Consider the following 18,796-nt stretch of genomic DNA (forward strand, 5'->3'; position numbering starts at 1 on the left):
TCCATGTTTTTGTAAAGGAGTGGTTTTGTAGTACATGCATGGAATCAACAGGTCTGTGTCATGTGTAGTGTTTGAAGGCTGTATTATACAAAAGCTCAGTGGTTAGTTGAGGGAGTTCAAAGCCACAGAGGGGAAGAAGACTCTTTAACAGACCCTGACACATTGAAAAACGTGTGGCCACTGGGAACACGGTCTTGTCACAGCTGGACAGGCACAGTGAAGAAATGTACCCAGAGTGAGAAGACTGTTTTATGTAGTGAGGGGCAGATGTTTTTTGTCTTTCTCCATACATACTGATATCTTTCATCTCATTATACACACACACACACATACACACACTCCTGCTCTACGCCAGCTGGGGATTTTCAACTGCTCTCTGTACTATCTAATGAATTCATTGTACTAATGAGTTACTTCATCTTCAACCACACCCAGCTTCTTCACTTCTATGGCGCAGTACTCAAGAGGCTCACGGACCATTTTTTTAATGCCTACAGACAATTTTTGATTCTTAACTGGGAATTTGTTGTCAAAACGTTATCAAAGGTTATGTGGAAAATAAGTTTGATTGCCTTAAATATGTAAAAAAAGAGCTGTAACAATATCAGATTCTTACTACATGGTTAACCCACGAAAGCGATATTATCACAATATCTACTGCAATGTTTACAATGAAATAAACAATGCTATCAGTCAAATTTATCTTTAGTATTGTTTTTTTTTTAGGTCAATGAATACTCAAAAGACAAGTGTATAGGGGAATAAAGACTTTTTGTAAACATTGTAGATATCAAGGCAAAAAATATACATTATATCATTATATGTCTCAGAAAGAAAGTTACAAGAAGGTACAAACGTTGTCACCGGTGTGGTACCTTTTAAAAAGTACACTTTTGTACCTAAAATGTGCATATTGGTATCTCAAAGATACACATTGGTACATAAAAGGTACACACTGGTATCTTAAAGGTCCTTTTTAACTCTTTCCCCGCCATTGACTAGTTAACTCGTCAATTAAGAGAAAACGCTTCCCTGCCAAAGATGATTATTTCTGGCAATCCGTAATACCGCTATTATCCATCAGGTTGAGCTCTTCCACAACTACAAAACCTGGAAGTATCGCCCTACAGCAAACAGCTGTATGTCCGTGTATGTTTTGAGGATCGCTCTGAATCTGATCTCTATTAAAATTATTTAAAAGATGATTATGCAATTATCTCAGCTTTTTGTCAAAAAAATTTGGTGTTTTTGAAGAAACCTACCCATATTTGAAAGGTGATAAGAAGAGAACTAATCAAGGTAGGGTTATACTTTTTTTGTTTGAAAGCAGAGGGTCTGTTCTTGATATATTGTACATTTATATCTGTAAAGAAGAACATTTTCCTGAAGGCATTCAACTTTTGTGAAAATCATGAAAAATGTTGGCACTGGCTGGCAACTTTTAAAAAACGCTGGCGGGGAAAGAGTTAAAAGGTACCGTGCATCCCAGTGACAACTTTTGTACCATTTTGTAGTGTAGTTTTAACACAATTTCGATAATCATGTATTTTGATATTGGGGTTATTGGCAATACAGGTAAACTATATTGCCAAAAGTTTTGAGACACCCCTCCAAATCATTGATACAGGTGTTCCAATCACTTCCAGTAAAGGAACTCATAATGCTTCATCACACCAAGACATTTTGGACAATTTTAGCTCCCAACTTTGTGGGAACAGTTTGGGGATGGCCCCTTCATGTTCCAACATGACTATGCACCAGTGCACAAAGCAAGGTCCATAAAGACATGGATGAGCGAGTTTGGTGTGGACAGAACATTTTTGGGATGAATTACGGGCTTGTGCACAATTCAGAATTGAATTGAGAATGACTCCTGAACTCCAATTAAATTCTTGAATTTGAATTTGAATTGATGTCAAAACAGGATAGAGAATTACAATTCGAATTTGAATTAAAGGAAGCAGAATTGCAATTCAATAGAAAAAAAAAAAATCATATACATATTATACAGTAAGTGAAGTGTTAAAAATGAAGCTTTCAGTATTATATGTCAATTATGATTGCATTACATTACATTCTATAAATTATATAAGTTTGAACTACTTGTACAGATTATATTAACAGGAAATGTTTCCCCCAGCAATTAATGTTAAAAACTCTAGTCACATACAGTAACAAATAATTAAGTTTTTTTTAACCCATTTGCGCCTGATTGTTTGGCAACCATTTTAAATACTTGGTTAAAGTAATTTTATGGAACACGATGGAACATGACTTCCTAGAATGCTTTACTTTAACCAAGTATTTAAAATGGTTGCCAAACAATTTTCCAAAGTAACTTTCCTAACACTTAATGTATGTGAGATTCTTTCTGTTGTGTGTCTGTGGAATTTCTTTGAATTGCCATGAATTTAATTCCACTTCCTGTCATTCCAATTCAAATTCAACTTCCTGTAGGACGGAGTCAAATAAATTCAAATTCAAATTCATGAATTGAATGGAGGTCAATTCTGAAATTCTGAATTGTGCACAAGCCTGATGAATTAGAGCAGAGACTACGAGCAAGGCCTTCTTGTCCAACATCAGTGTCTGACCTTACAAATGTGTTTTTAGAACAATGGTGAAAAATTCCCATCAACACACTAAACCTAAACCTTGTAGAAAGTCTTTCAAGAGGGTTGAAGCTGTAATAGCTGCAAAGGGTGGACCAACTCCATATTAAACACTATGAATATGACATGTCATTCAGGTTCATGTGCATATAAAGGCAGGTGTCCAAAACTTTTGGCAATATAGTGTATCATGTCAAAACTCAAAAGGCCACCTGAAGACTCCAAAAACCCATTTGATTTGCATGTTCTGTTGACACACAAATAAAAAGACATGCTGTAATTTTGTTATTGCAAAACATTCCATTATTACATTTTGAGGCATTAAGCATTGAAATGACACATTGCCTGCCAAGATTCATTTCAATTCTACAGTTTAAACTGGCATTTCATTTAAATAAACACACAAATGGGTCAATTATGCCCCGGCTGACTTGAAGAGGCAATGATTAGAACAAAATTTTCAATCAAACTCAATACACAAACAAACCAAAGTGACACGCTCTATAAAAACACACCGCGCTTGACTGCCACCAACGTGACCAATTACCTGGCCAGATGTAGATATCACTGTACTTTCAACATGTGATTAAAACAAAGCTGAAGGCCACATTTGATTCCATTTACTATTGTTATCGATCAAGCCATGGATTTCATTTAAAGTCTGAAATAAGCTACGGGGGTCCTTGTAGAAATCAAAGCCTTCTAGATCAATAGCGAGAGGATTAAATCTAAACAAGCCCACGCAGAGGCATTCAAATATTGAGAGCGTCATAAGTGTGGGTTCGGGATAAAAGAAGAGATGAGAAAGGGCAGTTCGGGGACACAGAACAGCAGAATGAGCCGGAGCTCAAAGCTTTCAAACAGGTGAACAGCTCCATACTTTACAGCAGGCTTTCTACAACATTAGAACTCTTTTTACCACTTCTCATGCTTTTTTACCACTACCCTTTGTTCTTATTTGAAGGTCACAACATGTGCCGTTCTGTTTTGCACACATCTGTTCTTCTATTACTTTCAGAGGCAGCATCCTAGGGGTTAAAGGTCATTTATGCACCACTATTGGTTGAGGATGTGTTGTGCTTATCCAGGCTAGTCTCGTATTCTTATTATAAGATTAGGAGCATAAAAGTTTGATTTCAATCTTTGACATTACTCAGTTAATATTAAAGATATCAAGGTTTTATATTTTCACAGAATGTTCTTTATATTACATAATATGATGCAGACTGGGTCACATATTAACACCACCATCACCACCACCATCATAATCTCTGTATCATAGTTATAGTCACCCACTATTATAATCATCACCACTATCATCATGATCATCATCAGTTGTAATAATCAATATAATCACCACCACTATTATCATAATCATCATCACCTGTCATCTGATAATGAAAAGTATGAAGAAAGTGGTTTCATTGTGTATAAATAAGCACACCTTGGTGTCAGCTGCAGTAGGTCACTGTGTAAGAATGCAAATGAGCACCAGCTTGCAAGCAAAAAGAGGTTCATTCTTAGTTAACGGCACACCTGGTGCTATTGATTTCCTCAATTGTTTTCAACCGATAAAGACGTACACAGAAACAACTATTAGCAGCATGAGGCACTAGCGGTGTGTTTGTGCGCGCCTGAGTGTGTGTGTGTGTAAATGCCCTACTGGGACGCCACATTAATGTTTGCGCACACTGCACCAAACAGCTTCATCCGGCACTTAGCCAACAGAGAGATCAGCATGTCACCTTGGGTTTGGGGAGGGGCTTTGATTAATGGCGCACAGGCCTTTAAAAATAAAAGAACTATTGGATTTTTCACCGGTGCTGTGCGCGAGCGCTTGGAGTGTTATTGGTGCGAATTAGATACAAGTCACAATAAGGAGAAGTTGAAATTGGGAAGGAAAGCGCCACATTTATCAGCTTTTCACATCATGGCGCACCATCTGCCACGGCTGTGGTAACCTGCAATGCTCCCTGCCCCGAACTACTTCTCTATTTATTTCTCTTTGCCTCGGATGTTACAGGCTGCTAGTGTCATTGAGCAGGTGTGGGAGGAGTCAAGTTTCTTACTATGTGCACGCGGTACATGATGCTGATCCCCAGAGTCATGAAAGGTTTGGAGAAATCGATGACCTTCTCCCTCTCAGCTGTGATGGTCAGGGCGGCCACAGCCAGGTCAGCCTTCTGAAACACATGCAAAATAGAGATGTTAGTGCTCGTGTGAGACACAAAAAGATACAGTGGATTTTGACACAAGTCTTTTAAAATATATAGAAATACAATACTAAATACACACAAAAGTAGCATATCGTCACTGTCCGATGAAAACCATGTATGTCCATTTTGACGATTTTGAGATTTTTCGACGAATTGATTGTCCAGGTTCATTTCCGTGTACAGTATGCTTCATATATCTAATTGGCAAATGAAAAGTTGTAAAATCATGTCATCTGATTTTCACGTATATCCATTTGATGTCAAAGCTGTCAATCACGCCGCGCATCTTCCGCCCTGTAGAAGCATCTCACCGGTCTTGTGAAGTTTCATTGAAGCTCAACACTGGATAGCCGAATAAACATAGCCTGGTGAGACAATGACTTTCCTTCATCGAGGTAAACGTTTCCCCTCTGATGCCAGACGTACGTCTAGGAGTGACAACATTATGGTAGGACTGTGCAAACAAAGTAGCTGTCTAGCATTACCGTGTCAGTGTATTGATTCATTGTCCCTTCATAGTTTGCAAGAGAAATTTAATACATTTATAATTCATATTAAATAAACGAAGCGTATTTAATAAACTAAGACGTAGGCTATTTAATAAACTGAGCGTTTTCATCTATCAATATGAAACGTGACTTGGTCATTCTAATTAATGACCGGAAGAAAGCGTATTGACCACCGTTACTGTAAAATATGCACGTATGTCCATTTAAACTCAATTATGGTCAAATGTGGATTATATCCTTACACTGGCAAGAATATGGTTACATGTAAAGATGCCGTACCAAGTATGACAACGCTACATTCAACTGCTTTTGAAATACGGTGTTTTTTTCACTTCCTGAAAAGTAACCGTTTTGGACATACGTGAGTTTCATCGGGCAGCGACGATATGCAAAAATTGTTTTTTTTTTACTAAGTTTGCTCCATTTTTGCCATCTTCCTTAAAAAAAATATTTTTTTTATAAAGTTTTGACTTAAATACCCAAATTCTTTTTGGGGCCCCTGGGTTTAAAAATGGAGATGGGTAATATATCTGACCCTGCCTGTGAAAATGAGGCAGTTTGTGAACCTCACATTATAAAAGAACATTCTGTGAAAATATAACCTTTATAACTTTAATACCGACTGCATAAGGCCATGCCAAAGGCTGAAATTAAAGTGAAATCAATAACTTAAAATAAAATTAAATTATAAAACTTGCATCTGCATCTTTGCACCTGGATGGCCAAAGTGCCTTTTTGTCAAGGCATTCTTTATAATTAAATGCCCTTTTGAGAAAGCCTGCCCAGTCTAACTCTTATTTAAATTAATGAATAATAATTTAGCCGTGATAAAACAAGTCAGATGATGACCTATTGACCTTTCACCGGACAATCATATCTGGGACGATCCCTCGCTCACACAGCGCGAGTGCTCACACGCTCTTTTACTACTGCACAGTGCACAGTACAGGGAGATTACAGTCTAAAAATTGCTGGGTTATTTTTGAAATGCAGAAAAAAGATACATTCCCTTTATTTCAAAAAGTTTAAAAACAGCAACATGCTTGTGTGTGTGTGTGTTTGCCTGACGAAGGTCTCTGACCGAAAAGTTGCTATTTTTAAATTTAAAAGAAAAAGGGAATGTAACAGTGTGCAGATCTTTTTTCTACTTTTTGATTCATCCTTTGATCTTGCACCTGGTCAAAACTTTTTTTGGATGTGCGTATTTTGATCTTTCTTCATGGGCTATTTTTGACCAATAATTGGTAAATTTTGGACAGAACACATGCTAGGTTAAAATGACCCCATGCTGGGTCCAATATTTACCCAACATGGCTTAAAACTATCTCAGCCATTTTTAGAGTGTACCCTCGAGTCAGCATTGCGACATTAACCAAAGTGATATTGTTGTTTCTAATTATTATTTTACAAGAACATGCTTTTTGATTAGTTGAGATAAACCGAATATCCGGGAGAAGCGAGTGGCGCAAATTTTTTCGATCTCACGGGAAAGAAAGCTCTAACGTTCGATCGAGGAAGAGAAGCAGTCGTTTTTACGTGGGTATTAAAGAGAAGTTAAGACTCTCTAAAAGACGTTTGGGAGTTTGGCTTGAGGCAGAAAGTGGAGTCAAAAAGAGATATTTTGACTTGTTTGTCAACAAGATTTAGGGGGAGTATTATTTTATAAGTCTGGCCGATCTTTTGTCGTGGAGAGATATGTTTCAAACAGATGTTTACCGGGAGCGTCTCATTGGTTTGGCTGTTGATGAAGTTCACACTGTTGTTCTATGGTGAGTAATGTTGTTTATTTAGATGCTATTCGATTGCGGCTGGTTATTTCAATGACAGAGTTGTTGCCTGCCGGTTTGTTGTTGTGGATACATTTTCACGCTCAGAAACGTGATGCTAGACGAAACAAACTGTAAATGTTTTTTTGACATGTCTGTAAAATGGCCTCGTAGGCGGGCATTGGCCAAAAAAAGCTGCTATGAATGTGAGACTACAAAGATGCATACTGTAGAAATACACACACAACTCTGTCTATAAAGATTTTTCTGTCTCACTCTATTTGCAAGGGAAAAAAAATATTAGACTTAAAATGGTCTTTTATATTCCGTCTTTTCTATTTGCATCCATATTGATATGTGTGTTCACAAGGAATGTTCCATGTGCCATTTTTATACTTTGAGCACCTGCCCCTCCAAAGGTCTCTGCATGGCCCTGCTTATGAGACAGAGTCTCAGACAAAACAACCAAAACACTGATTTTACAATCCAGCTGAAGTTAGCCAAAACCATCCTAATGCTGTGTTCACACCCGCCGCGGTGGAGCCATCAAGCGCGAGTGATTTAAATGTTCAATGTAAAGACGCGTTTATGCGTGTCTGGAGGTCACGCATTATGAATGAGCCATTTAGTGCGGTAGTCGCAAATCCGCCTTATTTGTGCATTTAGTTCGCGCAAATTGATGCGCGAATGAAGCGAAATTAAGCGTTGCAGCGGGAAACCCGCAACATAATGTTGACCCTGGGACAACATTTCAATCAACCAATCAGATTACAGAAATAAATTTACAGTTTGTTTAAGTTTAAGCTTACAACCAGGATTAGCTGTTTCTAGACCATTGTTTTTCACGTATCATGTCCCTCTGATTTTAGGGATTGGTTATGGTTAGGGTTGGGGTTTGGGGTGGGTTTAGGTTTTATTTAGAAAAATGTTGTCCTTGGGTCAACACAATATGTTGCCCTGAGGACATCAACCACTTGGCAAAATCAGTTCTAACAAAATCATCTAAGAGTCACAGAAGCCCCTCCCATGATGCGCATTTCCGTGTGAATGTCTCGAATTAATATAATTTCACATATGGCCTTCACGTGCGAATGAAGCGAGTAAATTCAACATGTTCAAGCGTCCAACTACGTGCGAATTTTTGCCGCCTCTACTGCGTTTGGTGTGAATCCAGCATAAGAGGGGTTTAACTCTAACTGTGGGTTCACACTAGACAATTTCGAGGCATCAAATTCGCGTCTACCCTGCGTAGTTGGACACTTGAACATTTTGAGTGTACTTGCTTCATTCGTGCGTGAAATTCTAGTCATCGAGACATTCACGTGAAAATTTGTGTCATGGGAGGGGCTTCTGCGACTCCGCTTGCTTCCTGTAATCACGTCACTACTAGAGCAAACTTCTGATTGGTTAACGCAGCACGTTTTTCTGCCAAAGTTCAAAAACTCGGCAACGCTCAATTTGTGTCATTTGTGCGAACTAGACGCATGAATGAGGCGGAATCACACCTACCGCGCTAAATGCCTCATTTGCGCCGCGAGACCTCCAGACGTTCGTCAACGCAGCTTGATATTGACTTAACATTGAAATCACTCGCGGTTGACGCCTCTACCACGGCTGGTGTGAACACAGCAAAATAAACCAGCTCGAATAACGGCTTGTGTACCCAGTAGTCCATCTAAGCTCAAGATGGTTATATCAAGCAGACTACCTGGGAGGACCAACAAAAAAGCTACTATGTCCAAAACTGGTTTCATTTTTTATACAGCTAAAAAACAGCTTGCAGTGTGGCAAATATTTAAGAGAAAGCAGAAGTGTGTGTTTGTTTGGGACAAAACATGACCACAGTGAGTAAGAATAGAAAAGAGGCAGAGTGTCATGACCAATCACTTGACACAGCATCTGGTGCTGCCAGGCATGGTGTTATGGCCAGATACCTCTAATCAAACAACACTGAAAAATGCATCTGCGAGAGATTTTACGCTCTCGTGGGACACACTCTTACCTTGTTCAGCTTTCTGTCTACTCCAGGAGGAATGATGGGATATTGGAGTTCTGCTATGAATGAGACAATTTTAGACAACAGAAACCAGGTTCGAACCGATCATTTTCTCCATAAGCCTGGAGCCTCAAAAGCACCAAGAAAGACTAAATGCTTGTCAACTCTGAGGGTCGAATTATGGTTGTGTTTCGAAGCCAACGAGATAATGAGCGAGAAGGGAGAGAAAACAATGAAGCTAGCATACTTCATAGACCTGCTCTTCTCTAATGATGAGGCACTTCACACACACCTGATTAAACAGACAGTTAAGCTGTTAAACTGTCATACACTTCAGCTTCACCATAGCCAAACCGTCTGTGGTGCTAAAAGAAGAGCTCCCCGGCATGAGTCTCTGCTCCTTGAAGATTCATTCACAATAACAGCCTGCAGATGCTCAAATAGTCAAGTGCTCTCCATAGTTCAGCTCTGGCCCAAAGCTCTTTTCAAACTCCCGTACACCTCACTTCACAACAAAACATAATGGTGACAAGCCAACGAGGAAATTACACAGTCTCTCCTGATCTGAAATCTCTCAAACAGATGTCGTTCATAACAGAAACAAGGACAATAACAGCCACTGGAACATAAGACGCCCCATCACATATTAATATTGATAACTGGACCGCAGAGAGATTTCAAGAAAGGGAAATGATGAGACGCCGATGCTAAATAATAAATAATGCAGCATGATATTCTTTCTTCACCCTTTCCCTTTAGCTTTGATTCAACTCAATCAAAAAGTGATGCCCCCAAAAATGAGAAAGAGAGGGAGAAGGCAATGTCAACTCTATCACTATTGAATAATACATTGACTTAAGTTCCCCGTGTGGTATTTCATATTCCCTCTGAGGCTTTATTCTTTATCCGATGCTATTGAAAACACGGAATACTCTGTGGAAGGCTGGGATCCTGTCTTTATGTACTATTGCATTACGCATGACCAAGACCAACACTATGGAGCGAGCAGCCCAATATTTTAGTGCACATATCTTTTTGGAGGTTATTATATTTGGAGGTTATTTTAAATTTTATTTATCTACACCTACCTAGCTATATGTATGTATTTTATATATAAAATAATGTTATGAAACTGAAGCCTTTTTAGCTAGCTGAAGACACCATCATTGCAATGTTTTTTCACCAGTTATGAAAATTTAACCTTTTCAGGGACAAATTGCAAATGGTCAAATGTTTATTAAGGCATTGTAAGAGAAGCATGCTTTTTAATACTGTATAAAAATAGGACAAATTATGTAAAAAATATAACTTTTCTGCATAAAGGTTTTGGTTCTTTGACACTGAAACCTTCGGCTTGCTCACTAACAATCTCTAAATATTAAGGTCTGACTTCAGTATAGTCACTTTACTATTTTTCCTTACTCATTAAATGTAAATTTTATTTATATGTAATGTAATTATTGTACAATGTTTCATCTACATTAGAATTTAGTGTTTCAATATGTTTACAATATTATTATAATTAAAATGATACATGTTATATTATATGCTAATTGACTAAATGTCTCAGGAAAAGTACTGTTTGTTATAGACTATCAATTTATACATCTTTTTTTATTAAAATACAGAAACAATTGTCACTAATTTACATCTTATGACAATATCTGCATTATTTGCTGCATAGCACTTTTAATTGAATGTCTAAATTACAATCCTACACTGCCAAAAATCACTGTCTTAGTATTTTTATCTTGTTTTCAGTACAAATATCTAAAAATTCCTAAATCAAGATGCATTATCTAGATGAGCAAAATGCCCTAAGAAAATAAGTCTAGTTTTTAGACAAAAAATATACAATTTAAGTGAATTTGGGCTTAAAACAAGCAAAAATATCTGCCAATGGGGTGAGAAAATTTTTCTTGAATTAAGTGTTTAAGAAAAAGTTAACGTATTTCAAGATTTGTTTTTCTCATCCCATTTTTGCTTGTTTTTTGCCATTTTGTTTTTCCTATTATGGACGTCAATACTGTAGGCACAGTCACAGACCATATCTTTTTTTGTGCTCTACAAAATAAAGAAACTCATAAAGGATTACATGAGGGCGAGTAAATACTATGAAATGACCGTTACGATTACAAAACCATCAACTAATTTTAAAATTAATACTGATAATATATACATTTTAAAAAAATACACATGCTTGTTTGACAGCGCTATAAATATAAAAGTCTGTTTGATTTCACAGTTGGTGTAAAGTGCCATTTTTTTTATAAGCCATTGTTCCCTTACTAAAAGCCCTTTTTATTTTTCCCATAGACTTTTGAATTATAGCAAAAAATAAGCATTGTGTTTAACAAAACTTAAAAACACTTGTACGTTTTGTCCAACAAGTTAATCTTCACAGATGAATACAAATTTTATGAATTTTGAAATGTAATTGCATTTACTAGAAATATTATCCAAAGTTCCAAGTTAAAAAACACTATTTTCTGTTACAAACTTTCACATAGCATCTTAAGGTTATAAAAATATTAAAAATTAAAATACATAGTTTGATTTTCAAAGATTTATTATAAAAACTGATATTCTTTTCCATAAAATGCAATAAATTCATGACTTTTTTTTCAAAATGCTATTACATCTTTTGAATCAATATATATAATATATACTGATATGTGCATTCATCTTTGCCATGTTATATTCATTTTGTTGACTAGTGGTATACACTGATTAAACATTAATGGCATTAATCAAAACACTTTGTCATATTAAGAACACTGTCATTGCTGCTGTCATCCTTGGGACGTTGTCGCTTTACTTTTTTCACAGCGATCAGCTGTAAAATGTTTTGGTCCTGCTCGATTTTCGTTGACTTTGCATAAAATAATGGAAAGTTTTTTATAAGATCCCCTGGGGTCTTTTATTATTTTGTTTGTTGATCACAAAGTACAAGATGAGGAAAACTAGGATTACGTGTATTCAACATGCCACCATTGTTGTTTACAGTGCGTGGAATGGTGCGCTGTGATTTGTTGAGCGGATTTATTGCATTCTGCAGAGAAGGAGGAGTGGAGTTTATCGCGTTATGGGAAAAAAAGGAGAAAAGATGACAGAATAACACAGCGGATATTGTATTTTGCGTAAAATTTTGAATTTACTTTTAAATACTGACCTGATATTATACTGATTTTGGCAGTAACTCATTTATTTTAAATGGCGTTTAATGCGTTTTGGATACTCTTCATATACACTAAAAATGCTATTTTTAACGCATCGTTGGGTCAAAAAGGGAAGACCCCAGCCCTTTGGGTTGTAATTTAACCTATGATGTGTTGTTTCAACCCAAAATGCTGGGATGTTGTCACCCATTGTTGGGTCAAATATAAACTTTTTCTGGGTTAATTTAACCCAACGGCGGGGCTTGTCCCTTTTTGACCCAATGTTGGGTTGAAAACAACCCAGCATTTTTAGAGCGTATACAATATATTTCATAAGCCTCTTTTTATATACCTCAGTCCACTGTGTATTTACTGTAAAGTTGCATTGCCACAATGCAAAATCGTAAAGAGCACCTTAGAAATAAATTTGAATCGTATTGAACTTCAATTGTACTGTACTTATCCAATCAATAATATCACCCCATCCCTCTTTCACACATACTGTGGGATGCAATGAGAACTATTGGACACTCTGAAGGTCAGCTGTAAAGAACAAATTCCGGAGGGAGAAATTAGGACAATAAAAAGATTAGGCACTCCTTTTTTATTTCACTAATAGCTTTGCCCTCCATTAGCTTGTGGAATTAAGACTGATAACTTCTAAAAGCACGCTTTTAATTTTGTACGGCAGAATAAAAGCCACAGAGAGAAAGCTCTGTTTTATGACACTTTCCCCTGAAAGTACATGAATATTGTCGTGGCCTTTTTTGTTCATTTTCGAAAATTCCTTTAGCTCCCTGCGGTGCCTGCCAGAAAGCGGACGAATAAATCAGCCGCATGCCTTGTTTTTAAATAAATAACATTTCAGCTGAAAAGGGCAGGCGTTCATAGTTAAACAGAATCTGCAGCATTTCCTTTCAATCAAGAAGATGTTAGAGGCTGTCAGAATGGGATTAATACTCTTCACGCATCACCGAATCTTTTTTTAAACACATCTGTGTGTATCTGTTATGGGATCAGAAGGGCTAATTGAAATTCATTAGAAAGACAGGCCTGTAAATGTGTGGCGTAAACACGAATATCACCGGTTAATCTGCATCACCTGCGTGTAACAGCAAATAAAACAATATTTAGTGTTGCTCTAAGGCCTCTTCCTGTAAATGAATTATTAAAATTAGTATTTTAGAATGAATAAATCTAAGCTACGACAAAGAAAGTCGACCGTGTTAAGCTATTGAGTGTAATTTATACTAAATTAATTGTTTCAAGTGGCTCTGAGCAAGGTAGAGTGTGCCCAGACTGAGACTTTAAGGATGGCATAAATCCTACACAATGAGTGCTATGTATTTAGTACAAGTGTGTCAATGTTGTTAACGGTTTTCTACCTGTGCATATGAATTCGTAACCTTTTCAGATTCCAAGTACATGGCTTCAGTATCCAACTGGTTTTATTGAAGGTCCCACCACTGAATTGGAAGTACTGACGTCTTTGTGATGTCACTTACCCTGCCGATGAGTTCTCCCACCATGCCCGTCCATGTGCCGTTGGCCCCCGGTACTCCATAAACGCCGTCCCCTACAAGCCGTATGCGGTAATTGAACTTCAGGATATCTGCCAACTCTTTTAGCATGTCCACGCAGAAACCCTCGTAACGCTCGTTCCCTTCTAGTTCCTGGTGATTGGCTCTCAGCATTACGTATGGATTTTCCTTGAAAAAAAAAACATTTCTGGCATCACCATCAGTACTAACGCTACACAAACACGCTATTGGGCGCACACACGCGTTGCTTAAGTCTGCAGGAGGCTCAGTCTGAACACATGTCGCTCTAGGACTAATGTGAGCCCACCAAAAAGATTGTTTTTAATTCACGATTTGTTTTCTCAAGCTGCCAAAGGCGCGTGTTTGATGAAGAAAATAGAGAGTTGATTTAGTGAGCAATCTGCAGTCAAAATAAAAGGTTTGTGAATATTTCATTCTGCCATCATTCAATAAACACTCGCTGCGCTCACAGTTAAACACCGGGCCTTGATACAGGTGTGTATCTGAGTGAATTACTGTCATTTTCAGGAAAACACTCTGGATAAATTGAACATCACATTGTTACCGCCAGTACCGAATGAAACCAGCCTTTTGAAAATCATTTTTTGTTCTAACTAAAGCTTTTTCGCTAAGTGCAAAAAAATAGGTCTGTTGTACTTAAGATCTGTTTAGCGTAAACTTGAAGAGAGTGTTTCATTTTCACCAGTAAAAAAATGAAGACTCGCACACGTTGAGTGGCAATTTGAAGAGCTGAGCAGACTTTTCAGTCTTTCGCGTCGCCATGGCAACGCTTTCTCTTTTTTCCTCTACCTGCTTGTCTGGTCTTGCATTCCTGATTTTCGATGTGCCCAGTGGCCACGCTCCAGCTGGCCTGATTACAGCAGCAGTTGGGCCTTGTGGCCTGTCACTCGAGATGGGCGTAAGATAAAATTGTTCCGACACTTCTAATAAACCTGAAGCTTATTTGTACAAATCTCTCATATGCATCCAAATAACACGGCGGCAGTCATTTCACCTCACTTATACTTTCTACAAAAGCCGCACACCGTATTCGCAGATGGATGCGCGCACCTTGGACCTGCCGGAGTCAACGGCGAAATCCCACGTTGCCACAACACAAAGGAGTCGGCGCTCTGGCCAGGAGTCAGCCAGACTCTGACACTATAAATGCAAATCCTCTTTTTCGTTCATTAACTCATTGAATCATCCACGCATGTTGCCTTCATGAACTGCTGCTGCGGTTATGCAGAGGAGCACAATATAAATGCAAATTTTCATTGCTTTCAGCCTACTAGAGGCAGCCGAGTATTACAGCCGGACATTTCTCCTAAACTAGGCTTATTAAAGAGCAGCCAGTCAAATATTACACAGAAGGTTTCAAAGGATGGAAGAAAGCTAATAAACAAAACCGTCTGGATTCAATTAATAGATCCATGCGGGCGGACGAGAAAAGCGGAAGGCTTTAGGTCACCGCACGCCGACCGTAATGGGCCAAATGGCCTCTGGTCTGATTGATGATTGAGGGAGAAAAATGGAATGATCCCATATTTACACATAATAATCCATTATTAGGAAAATCTATGGAAAGAGGCAGGGCAGTAATAGAGTTCAGATTGAGGAGGGAGGTTAACTGTGCACACATAGGACCGGGCCTGGCACGCTGCCATCAATCTCAGGAATGGAGCTCGGGCATCAATCAGGCCAAGCAATCCTCTCTTCCAAGCTTGAATGGTTCCATAAAATCTGCAGGTCACATCAGAAAAAGAAACTTTCAGTTTAATAGCGCAGACAGTGAGATTAAGGGCAGTTTGAGTGTCGAGTCTGTCAAACGTAACATTCCTCACCGGCCTGGGATCTGAGGCAGATTTGATTCTATTTGTTTTCCTCAAAGTCTGTCAGATGTTGAAATACATTTTTAAAATATATATATTTGGTAGCAGTCTGTTTCGGTATGTTCGGAAACCAAAAGTAAATCATACCTCAAATCAAATCTCAAAGCTTTTCTCTTCCAGCAGGTGAGGAAGAATTGGATTTGTGAGATAGCATTTGTTGAAGCGCAGAAAGATGTTTCCAAAAAACAGCGAGTGAGTTTGTTTACTGGTCTTCTTTGATTTAAAGGATAATTCCGGTATTCAACACTTTGAGTCTCATTTCTGGTTTGTTTTGGATGAACTACAGTAATGGACACTGAAATTTTGACAATGGGTCGTGTCTTGACTTTTTGACCCGTTTAGAAGCGTCTCTCGCCTGCTTCAGAATGGAAGTCAATGACCATGCACAAACATATCATTAAAACAACACTTAACGTTCATTTTCAAAACTGTACTACTCACCGAGTGGTTCGTGGTGTTCGTTGATTATTAAAAACAAGTTGTGTAGCGAAATACAGTTTCTGTCATGTTTTATTTGGCATTTTGTAAAATTCCTTTGACTTCTCTTGAAAGACTCATTGCTCGCTGATATATCACTCCACCGCCTGGAAACAGAAAAGGGTCTTTTTACATGTGGTTGTAGTTTTTTTCGCTCGGTTTCTCTCAGAAGAAATTTTTCCCATATTTGATGGCTCAGTGACTAGCTTTAGGTTTGAAGTTGAGCTCGATTGTGACTGTCTATACGCTAGACACCGAGCGTACTTGTATGGCAAAGTAGTTGTCGCCATCAAGTGGTCGGGAGTGTGCTAACGCTTCAGACTCAAATTTAGAGCGGAAGTATATACGCGGTTGTGAGGTATCTGAAAAAATTGTTCCACTATAGCAAATAACACGAATTGAAATCATACATTGCGCCAATATATTTGTTTTTAATCATCAACGAACACCACAAACCACTCGGTGAGTAGCACAGTTTTGAAAATGAATGTTAAGTGTTGTTTTAATGACATGTTTGTGCATGGTCATTGACTTCCATTCTGAAGCAGTCAAGAGACGCTTCTAAACGAGTCAAAAACTAAAGACACGACCCATTGTCAATATTTCAGTGTCCATCACTGTAGTTCATCCAAAACAAACCAAAAATGAGACTCAAAGTGTTAAATACCGGAATTATCCTTTAATTCCTCCATGATTTTTTTATGGTTTGCATTTAGAGGAATTGGACTTTAGATAGTCTACATCTGCTCTGGTCAGGCTAATGGAACCAGCGCTGCATCACAGCATATAGTCACAGAAACAAAGAGTGTACAAAGGTGACTGACAGATTACGTGAAGATAGCACCTCACATTTTATATTTATGAGAATTTCAGACCTGTTCCTGAACATAATAATAGGGCTTTACCTAGTACTCGCTGTGAAGACAGCTTATGTGACGTTCGTCTAAAAACCGATCCACAGGTTTTCAAATGGAGCACAATATTGTCATCATTGATTGTGTGAAATTATCTGCTGAGTGAGAGTGCTCTCTCTTCTCTAAAGAGGTGCAGTGATTCCACTTTACATTGCTCATAACCCATGGATATTAAAAAACGCTCTGCGGCTCCTGAGCTCTAGCATGGGCTCTCAAAGCACACAATTGAGGCTTGTACGTGGTTATAATTTTATTGATGAGAAGTGGAGAACAGGGTGGAATTGAATGAATTGCATGTCCTTGACGTATATATTGACGCATTGCAACAGGGTTATGGGTGATGGAAGAAGCTGAAACCAGTGTGATGTACTTCACTAAAGCTTCACAAGCTCTTTTCACACACAGATTGTGAAAAAAAAAAACATGGAAAATGTGTCTGGGATTCGTCTGGGGATCGTTGGATTGTGGTTCAACTTCATTCACACTGCCAATGATTTTCTGGGATCCTGTAAGATGCCAGAATTTTGGTTCTTATTTAAATCTTATTTGGTTACTTATTTAATTAACAGACCTTTACTCTATTAATTATCCTATAACAAATGATAAAAATGTATCAATTTTATAGTTTTGTAATTGCAAACATTTTTATTGTTTAAAGGGGACATTTCACAAGACTTTTTAAAGGTGTAAAATAAAACTTTGGGGTCCCCAAGTACGTATGTGAAGTTATAGCTCAAAATATCATATAGATAATTTATTATAACATGTTACAATTGCCACTTTGTAGGTTTGAGCAAAAATGTGCCGTTTTGGGTGTGTCCTTTTAAATGCAAATGAGCTGATCTCTGTACTAAATGGCAGTGCCGTGATTGGATCCTGCAGATTAATGGGAGGTATTATCCCCTTCTGACATCACAAGGGGAGCCAAATTTCAATGAACTATGATTGCAGAGAATGGTTTATTAAAACTAAGTAACTGGGTTGATCTTTTTCACATTTTCTAGGTTGACAGAAGCACTGGGTATCCAATTATTGCACTAAACATGAAAAAAGTCAGATTTTCATGATATGTCCCCTTTAAATGGTTACATTAATTATGTGTGTTATAAGTAATTTCTTTTGGTAATCACCAATACTGTTAGTTTAGGGTACATGTGGCACAAACCCTACATTGAATGGTAGTCTAATACATTTGTTAAGCACTATACACCTGGTTATAATGCTCTTTATCTTTCTTTATCATTTCATGAATTGTATTACAGCTTTTATGATGTCTCAACAACCTAAATAAATAAAACATAAATGCATATAAAGAAATAAAATACTAAATTACACAGGTTTTTGAGTTGAATTACCGCACACTGAGGTGCTGCAACTGTTTAGTGAATTTACCCCACAGGGCTTTAAACACCATTTGCTTAATGGCTGTCTACACAGCAAAGTTTTCCCAGTACAAACTACACACAAGTGTTCACAGACCCACACATCAATTACTTGAGTTGCTCCATAAAGCCACTGAGCACATATGCTGTCTTCAAATTATGTCATCAAAAAAAAAAACCAGAACAGTTTGTACAGTTTTGATAGTCTTGCTGAATTGAAACAACTGTAATAAAGCTCATTCTCCCAAAAATCTTCGATCCAGGCCAGTCACCTGGGTAAAGTACAATCTTTGTGTATGTGTGTGGTGTGACCCTCGTGATGACAAAATCTTA

The 18,796-nt window shown here is 37.8% G+C and overlaps 2 protein-coding genes across 2 annotated transcripts in view; one reads left to right on the forward strand and one right to left on the reverse strand.

The window, feature by feature from the left end:
* Positions 1-18,796, forward strand: part of drc12 (dynein regulatory complex subunit 12 homolog) — a 45,506-nt gene that overhangs the window by 25,391 nt on the left and 1,319 nt on the right. The window lies entirely within an intron of this gene.
* The window catches only part of grik4 (glutamate receptor, ionotropic, kainate 4), a 381,199-nt gene that overhangs the window by 19,312 nt on the left and 343,091 nt on the right, over positions 1-18,796 (reverse strand). The window contains exons 13-14 of the mRNA XM_065281202.2: positions 13,763-13,966; positions 4,682-4,795 (exon numbers count right to left, since the gene is read on the reverse strand). Coding sequence (XP_065137274.1) covers positions 4,682-4,795; positions 13,763-13,966 — 318 coding nt within the window. The remainder of the gene's footprint in view (positions 1-4,681; positions 4,796-13,762; positions 13,967-18,796) is intronic.

This window comes from Paramisgurnus dabryanus, chromosome 8 (genome assembly GCF_030506205.2).
Source record: "Paramisgurnus dabryanus chromosome 8, PD_genome_1.1, whole genome shotgun sequence".
NCBI lineage: Eukaryota > Metazoa > Chordata > Actinopteri > Cypriniformes > Cobitidae > Paramisgurnus > Paramisgurnus dabryanus.